The 9,277-nt window shown below is 34.3% G+C and overlaps 1 protein-coding gene across 1 annotated transcript; it reads left to right on the top strand.

Annotated features, from left to right (window-relative positions):
- The first annotated feature begins 4,682 nt into the window (after window positions 1-4,682).
- Window positions 4,683-8,651, top strand: LOC309867712 (olfactory receptor 4K15-like). The gene is made up of 2 exons (XM_082736780.1): window positions 4,683-4,796; window positions 7,501-8,651. The coding sequence occupies exon 2, from the start codon at window positions 7,529-7,531 to the stop codon at window positions 8,501-8,503; it is 975 nt and encodes a 324-aa protein (XP_082592906.1). The 5' UTR covers window positions 4,683-4,796; window positions 7,501-7,528; the 3' UTR covers window positions 8,504-8,651.
- Window positions 8,652-9,277: the final 626 nt, after the last annotated feature.

The following is a 9,277-nucleotide window of genomic DNA, read 5'->3' as shown; positions in this document are numbered from 1 at the left end:
AAGCAAGTTTCAGTTACATAAGATGAGTAGGTCCTAGAAATCTACTGTATAGCTAGCACCTATAGTCAACAATACCACAGAGTATACTTAAATATTGCTAAGGGTAGTCTTATGTTGAGTGTTCTTACCATGAAAAGTAATAATAAATAAAGTTGGGTAGGAAGAAACTTCTGGAGGTAACAGACACATTTATGGCACAGATTGTTGTGATTGTTTCATAGGTGAATAATTACCCCCAGACTCATCAAGTTGCATAAATTAAATATGTAAAAGTTTTATATGTCAATCATACTTCAATAAAATGGGTTTTTTTAAGATTAAAGTCCTATATTTAACAAAAGCTTAGAGCCTGTCAAAATAAATTGAAGGAAATTTATTGTATTGTAATTATTATCTTGAAAATGATATAATATTTAATAAATATCTTGCATAAAAACTTTTTAAATATAAAAAATACTATTTATATGGAAAATGTTACCATACAGTTTAATAAAATGGAAAATAAAGGTTATATGGCAATTTTAAAAAGTAAAACACAATCATGGGTGGAAATGAAATGAGAGACTAAGAAAAAAATTTCAACAGAGGGCATGAATCATCACATTAAGTGATGGGAAAGGAGCAAAAATAGACAAAATAGAAAAACATAACAGGATGTACATAAGCTGTTCATCAAATTAAATAATTACATTACCTATAAATGATCTAAGGACTCTACTAAAAGGCAGATATTGCCAGAATGAAGCACAAGCAAGACCCAAATATTTGCTCTCAACAAGGAAGCCACTTTAAAGACACAGACTACCAAAGTACAAGGATGGAGGAAAGATCAACAATGCAAACTGTAATTAATAAGGGAACTCAGGCATTCAAATCAATATTTGACTCTGAAGACTTCAAATCAACAAATTATCAAAAATAAAGAGAGACATATAATAATGCTAAAGAGCTTAATCCTTCAAGATGTTCAAATCTTAATCTGTTTGTACCTAAAATCCAAGCTTTAAAATACATGGAGGCAAACCATTTCTTATCAAATTAGATTTCCCAACTGATTTGAAAGATATCTACACAAAACCCTACATATAAATGTTTACGGAAACTATTCATCACCACCAAAACAAACAAAAAAGAAACAACTAGGATGTCCTTCAAGTGATAAATAGGAAAATGAGCTGAGGTACATCCATACAATGGGATACTATACCATACTATAAAAGACTAAGCTTCTAATCCATTTAACCAAATGGAGTCGTCTTAAATACGTATCACCAAATGAAAGAAGATATTTGAAAAGGTACACTTGCTACACACTAAACATATGATGTCTGGAAAAGGAAAATCTATGGACATAGAGGACACATTAGTGATTGCTAAAGATTTGTGGAGGGAGAAGTGGTCAAATACAAAATGAACTTTTTATGGTGATTGAACTGAAGGGTACTAGAGTCAGGAGTTCTGTGTTATGAATCCAGAGACTTATAAATGTTCAAAGGCTTGATTCAAATAATTTTATCTTCAAGAAATTATCCTGAACTCAATTAGAATTATTAAAGATGACTTTTAAATAAGTTATTTTAAATCACACTTATTCTCAACTGGAAAAAAATCTACAATGTGGGAATAAGTATTTTATTGATAAACTGGAACATAATGCAACCATTTAAAATCAAGGCTACAAGTTATATGTGACAATGAGAAAAATGTTCATGATTCATGTTTAGAGAAAATGAACATTAAAAAATCTAAATAAACAGTATGAACCCATATATTAGATAAATTTGGGAATTAAATATAGGAATATGAGAGAGCTAGACATCATCTATCATACTGATTTAAGCCTGGATGTTTCAGAGTATGACAATGATGACATTAGCAGAGTTGGTATTTACAATAAAAGAAAATGTGCTGATTTGGGGGATATTAAATTTGTGGTGCACTGATGTCATCTGATACATATGAAATCTTAGAATTAGAGGTGTACACTTAGGCTCTTTCTCATAAAGATGTAAAGTCATTTGAATGTATTTATTCTCCCAACAGGAGATCCTAAGGAGAAAAGAAATTCCAAAAGACAGAGTTTTAGGGATTATCTACAAGAAAAGGGCAGTAGAAAGAACAGGTAACAAGGAAGAGTCCTGGGAGTAACTGCCAAAGAGTCATTTAGGAGTACTCTAAGTTCACGTGTTTGGGAAAACATGAAGATTCAGTTTAGCTCTAATCATAAACTTAAAATATTCCAACTTGTGGAAGATGCATCAAGGGAGAGCAGGAGAGGTGTTAGACAAAGTATTAGAAGATACATCCCTACACCGGAAAGTACAATCTGAGTAAAGAAACTAACTCCTCAAGAACTCATCTAACTTAACTATTTAGAATGTTGGACTAGCTGATTTCTAGTGTTCATATCAGCATCAAAATTCTATGTGAGAAAAAAAAAACTTTATCCTTTTATAATCTGGTCTTCAATATAAACTAACCTCAGGGAAGGAGAAGATCAGAGCTTCATGTGACAGCAATTTTTTTTTTTCTAAAAATTTCAGCTAAAAAAAATTTAAATTTTTGGAGATTACTTTAAGTCACTTCACTAGAACCTACTCTGTAAGATACAGTCCTTCTACTGTAAAATTGCTCTCACTGCCCTACACTAGAAACCTTGACTTGGAAACTAAGCATGTAGCTCTTTTAGAATAATTAAAATACCAAGATGTTTGCATTGCTGTGTATCATGCAAAGTCACAAGTATCTTCTCATCAATTTTTTACTCTCCTGGGACCTAAATGGTGCTAAACCTTTCCTGAAAGGAATAACCAACAGAACTATTCACTGCTTTTTTCCCACCATGTTAAATTTTTCTCCAACAGGATAAAGCATTTCCACTAGTCCTGTTCCTTTCTCCGTTTGTGAAATCCTCAAGGTGATGCACTGTATCTCTGTGCACAACTCTGTCACATAATTAGCCCTAATACACGTGATTTCTACTACCACGACACTCCTCTATCACCAACACTACACTGCAATCCAGTGATGTCATATAACTAACTAGCTTCTAACAATTTTAATGGCTTTTCTTAGATCTATGCTCTGAGGATACTTCAAGGTATAAATGACAGAGATTAAAGTCTGGAAAGACATTTGTTCCTCTAAATTTCCACTCTACCCAGTGGATCCTGAAGAATGTTGTTCCTCCCAGTTGGTGCAATATAAGGCTAGGGACAACAAGAGTCCTGTTGTTCTGCAGCCTCCTAATTCAGTCACAACAGAGAACAGGAGACAGACGATTAGTCCTCACCCTTTCAATTAATCTTTGAATATTTTACATCAATTGTACCTTTTAGCTGACCAAGTATCTGTCTGAGAAGCAACTGAATTTTTTTTTTTTTTTTTTTTTTGCTAAAACCAGGATGGGTTTCGCCTTTTGACTGAATATAGTTTTATTTAACTGCAACCTTTTATAATTTTATCATTGAATTAACATTTAGGGATGGGTCATGTTTTCAAAAGCCAGAGGATTAAAGAATATTAAAGTTAGGAGATAGACTTCTTCCCCCGTTTTTTGAAGAGACACGGAGCACTGTGAAGGGTAGGTGATTTGCCTAAAATTGTGAATTTATTTATTGAGAGGCAGAATTTGAATAGATATTTTGTATAACTCAGACTACTATTTCTCTTATAGTCCACAATGTCTTTGAACATCATCTATTGATCTGGACATCAGGCTATTTTGTTAATTCGTACTAAAAAATACAAGTAACATGAAAATCCAAATATCTTGCTTGATACATATTCTACTTGCGAGAAAAAAAAAAAAGAGGATAGCCCATATATGATTACTAACTTTTATAATCTTATTAATACTATGGTGAATTCTTTATATTGCTATTACAAAAAATGTTTGATTCTATTATCTGATGATCATATATAACACATATCTGAGAAGCAGGGAACAAAGTTATCTATACTTTGAATGAAGGGGAATTGGGATGAAGAGAAAAAAAGAAGCCTAAATATTACCTAAACATGGTTTTGATTAAATGATACAATATTCTGATACCTCTCTTTACAGACTCCAGATCAGGTAACAATTACTATTGCAAGTGATACCTTCTAAAAAATATTCTTGTTGATCTTTAAATGAAAGCTTATATGAAATTGCTGTAGATTGTTGCCGAAACTTCCCCTTATGAATAATGTCTAAATCTCTGAAGAATTTCATCCATTCTTCTGGACTTATCAGATGAGGTTAGGTTAAAAAAAAAAAAAAGCATTTTCCTAACATATGAGGGCAAATACGCTATATTTGAAGCTGCAGTGGAGACTAAGAAATAATCCTCTTCATGTAATCCTGAGTTGCCAATGATTGGTATTGATTTCTAGAGGTCTCTGAAAGTTATTTGTAATCATATAGTTTACTGCTACCAAAAACAGAAGCAAGATAGCTACAGTCAGGCTGAATTCTTTGAAAAACGTGAAACAGGAAATATTGTTTTAGCATGTCTCCCTTTTTGTCTACTCCTTTGTCTCTTAGATTCCTGAGAGCTCCAAGTACTACCCCAGCTACTCTAGACCTAAATTCGAATACTGCGTTCAGCCTTCTCTCATCTCTATGAAGATAGTCCATCCTGGCTACAGACACTCTCAGTCTATTTCCTTCTTATTTAAAAGCAAACTTTATGGTTCATCTCTACAGAGCCAGGTCTATTTTCTTAGGAGATGTGGAAGTAACAACTAATTCTTACCAAGTGTTAATGACTACAAATTATAGGATATATCACACACACCCCATTTCATCTTAGGTAAGTGAAAGTGTTTTGTCAGTATCCTTACAGAGACCACACTCTAGCATTTGTCTCCAGTGACTGTTACATCTCTGATTAGGATTTAGAGAAGGTAAAGGCAGTGGCAATACTGGAAAAATTGTGAAAGATGGATCTTTGACCTGAGAGTGTTTGCTGGCCTCTTGTAACCAATACTTTTACTTACTTCACTTAATCCACCAGTCATAATATCCAAGATAAAAGTAGTAAGAAAATATCTGACAGAATTTCAAAAAGAAGATACCTGAGAGTTACCTAATGCAACCCTGTAAATATGCATTAATTTACTTTCAAATAGTACAAGAAATGAAAGATTGATCCTTCAAAAACACATGTACTAATTAGAGACTCATTCTTAGGTGAGTCAGGTCATATAAACTATCTTTGAGCATATAAAATTATCAGAAAATACTCTGATTTGAAAAAAAATACATTATTATTTTGAAGATTTGTTTATTTGACACAGAGTAAGAGAGCTCAAGTAAGGGAAGTAGAAGAGGGAGAGGGAGAAGCGGGGTCTCTGCTAAGGAGGGAGCCTGGCTTGGGGCTTAATCCCTGGACCCCGGGATCATGACCTGAACTGAAGGCAGATGATTTGCCAACTAAGCCACCTAGGTGCCCCTATTTTTTTATGTATTTACTTTTTTTGAGGGAGACAGTGTTTATGAGTGGGGAGGAGGGCCACCCAAGAAGCCCCTGACATGGAAGCATACAACTTTGCAGAAGATTTATTGGGAGGATGATTCCTGTGATTTTCTCACATAAGTGGATTATACATTTTATTTGTAAGGTACCAGAAAATCTTCTCTGCCACTCTGTTCTTCTATATCTCTAGAAGGTCTCCCTGGGAGGGAGATTCATTCCCTGTGATTAATTTAAGGCTTTGCTGTTTCTGATAGGACACATAAGAGCCCCTATTAGTTGGTCTTATTGGGTATCATTTCCTTGCCTGCTTCTAGGCATTCATTACAGTATTTGTGTCAAGGAGTCTGAGTCAGGGTGTTTCCCAGGGAGGATAGGCCATGCTGTATACCTGGAGTTAACTCAAAAACTGGCTACTATGAAATGATGAGGAAAAGAGAAACACAGCAGAAGAATGTGGTGGCTTCTCAAAGACAAACTTACTCCACTGCATAATTTTACCTCCAGCCCTTATAACTTCAGACTCTGCTGGCAGTTTCTTCTGAACATCCATGAACCATAGTTTTGATATAATTAATGATGATATGTGAATTCTTTGGGGGAATTTTCAAGACAACTAGAGATTTGAAATATAGGGATGAATCCCTATATTAAAATTATTCATCACATGCCCTATATTTATGTGTAAATCCTCCAGTGAAACTCAAGGAAACACTAGGCAATTGCAATTAGATTTAAGAAAACATTAATATAAAAAAAACTTCAAATAATTAGAAATCAGTAGAATAAAAGACACTCCCTTCCAAAGAAGTGATTTAGATGTAGAGAGAGATATTTCTTTACATTTCACATTATCTTTTTTTTATTCACTATACACTGTTTCCAAGTTCTAGATAGCTTATAAAAGTATAAATAACATAAAAGGGAGAAAGTGTTGATAAAATAGAGTATATAATAACCTAACAAAAAAAAACATTGTTTTTTCACAGTCTGGATTTCTTACTATGAATACTACTGTACAATATAACTATAATTTTTTAAAACCCCACCAAATTAAATGTCAGTTATAATTCAATATTAAATCTTTGGCTATTAGTAACAATAGCTGAGGTTAATGAAGTTTAACATCAGGAAATAATTGAAAAGAACAAATATACTGGATTCCTTCATAGAACAGAACTCCAGGAAGAGATGAGTCACAACTCCAGGAAGACTTCCAATGAACTCTAGATCTTTGGGTTTTGTTAGGTTTTGTATTTTAGTTCATAAAATTTGTAAATGAATAGAGAAGGGAATAAGACCTAATCACTGAAGGCAATGATTCTGCCTGTGAGTTCTCACACCAGATAATGGTGTCTATTTACCTCTTGGATTTTTTATTAACAAATAAAATATGCACAAAATTACACGTGGCAGATCTTGTACATCTTGCAAGTTTTCACAAAGCAAACACTTGTATCTATCAATCACATCAAGAAACAGAACATTACCAACACTTCAGAAGCCCTTCCTGTCACCTTCCTGTTCCTATTGCCCTTCCAGGAAAACCCCTCCAGGAGCTTTGTTAATATCATAGATCGGTGTAGCCTATTTTTGAACTTTATTTAAATAGGTTCATATAGTATACACACTTTTCTGTCTCACTTTTGGGGTCAACATTGTGAAACTGTCTTCCTGTGTTAGCCATTTAAAAACATGTTATATAATTTGTTATAGAAAAAACTATTCAGATTTTGTCTTTGTAACTTCTTAGACTAGATTTCTGTAATGTCAAGAAAACATTTCAGATTTTCAATTTCATTTGTAAAGTAAGTAGTTTACATTCCTCAAATTCATATAACTGGACATGACAATGTCAAACATCTCAAAACTCTCCCCTTTATCCCACTTTATTGTTATTATATTGCTTATATACTTTTTAATGATTCATGAAAATTCAGATATATAAATATAAGTAGAAATTAGAATCTCTAAAGAAGGAAGTGGAAATGGGAAATGAAACCCATGCTTACTGACTGATCTCTATTTCTCTCTTATTCAGGTAACAAGATACAATCCTCCCAAAGTCAATGAATGACATAAATCATTCCCGGGTGACCGAGTTTGTGTTGCTGGGGCTCTCTAATTCCCAGGAGCTCCAGCCTTTCTTGTTTCTCATATTTTCACTACTTTACCTAGCAATACTGCTGGGCAACTTTCTTATCATCCTCACTGTAACCTCAGATTCTCGCCTTCATACCCCCATGTACTTCCTGCTTGCGAACCTCTCGTTTATAGATATATGCGTTGCCTCTTTTGCTACCCCCAAAATGATTGCAGACTTTCTGGTTGAGCACAAGACTATTTCATTTGATGCCTGCCTGGCCCAGATTTTCTGCGTTCACCTTTTCGCTGGCAGTGAAATGGTGCTCCTTGTATCCATGGCTTATGACCGTTACGTTGCTATATGCAAACCTCTCCACTACATGACAATAATGAGTCGCCGTGTGTGTATTATTCTTGTTCTCATCCCCTGGCTTGTGGGTTTCATCCATACTACTAGCCAGTTGGCATTTACTGTTAACTTGCCTTTTTGTGGCCCAAATCAGGTAGACAGTTTTTTCTGTGACCTCCCTCTAGTGACAAAGCTGGCCTGCATAGACACTTATGTTGTCAGCCTACTTATAGTTGCAGACAGTGGCTTTCTTTCTATGAGCTCCTTTCTCCTTTTGGTTGTCTCCTACACTGTGATACTTATCACCGTCAGGAACCGCTCCTCTGCTAGCATGGCAAAGGCCCGCTCCACACTGACTGCTCATATCACTGTGGTCATACTATTCTTTGGACCATGCATCTTCATCTACGTGTGGCCCTTCAGCGGTTATTCTGTTGACAAAGTCCTTGCTGTTTTTTACACCATCTTTACTCCCATCTTAAACCCAGTTATTTACACTCTAAGGAACAAAGAAGTGAAGGCAGCCATGTCAAAACTGAAGAGTCAGTACCTGAAGCCTGGTCAGGTTTCTACAGTCATAAGAAATGTTCTTTTCTGGGAAACAAAGTAAACTTATACAACTGTAACTACTGTAGCCTTATTCCTAGACAATTATAAATGGAATCACTATGATGTAAAAGTAGATCATTTTGACCAATGGGAAGGGTAGATTAATTTGATTGAATGAGTAATTATAATAAAATTATAATAATTCCAAAGAATGGTCCTTTTTGATATTTAAATTCTCTTCCCTTATTGTGTTCTTTTTTGTTTCTATTTCCTTCTTTTTATTTAAAAAAATTTAATATATAGCTTTTGAGTACATTCAGAAATGGCATTTACTCATATGAAATAAATAAGTTGTATGTCTTCCTCTCAAAACAGGACCACTCAGATGTCAATTATGTACTAATAGGTATATTTCTCTATACAATAGAGAAAACAGATTTACATATACAGGATACACCTAAATAAGACTTTATTTCACAGAGCTACGTACTGATACGTAAATGAAGATAATGCTATGGTTGGTGTTAATGGTATAGGAACACATAAAATATTAAGGCTATACAGCAAAGGCACAGTCAACACTTTAACAAATCCTTCTTCAATGTTGCTGCTTAATACATATTATTCATGTAAAACAACTTGCTGAATAAACTTATTCACCAGAGTGTGCTGCATTTGTTAGTTGGGGTAATTTCTGTTTATTTTTATAAAAATATTGTATTTATTTATTTGACAGAGAAACAGTCCAGTGTGAGCAGGGGGAAAGGCAGAGGGTGAGAAGAGGGGAGAAGCAAAATCTCTGATGAGCAGGGAACCCTATTTCAAGGCTCAATTC

The sequence above is a fragment of the Mustela nivalis genome, assembly GCF_964662115.1.
Source record: "Mustela nivalis genome assembly, chromosome: 6".
Taxonomy (NCBI): domain Eukaryota; kingdom Metazoa; phylum Chordata; class Mammalia; order Carnivora; family Mustelidae; genus Mustela; species Mustela nivalis.
The sequence above is the reverse complement of the archived record's forward strand: the minus strand, read 5'-3'. Positions and strand labels throughout refer to the sequence as shown.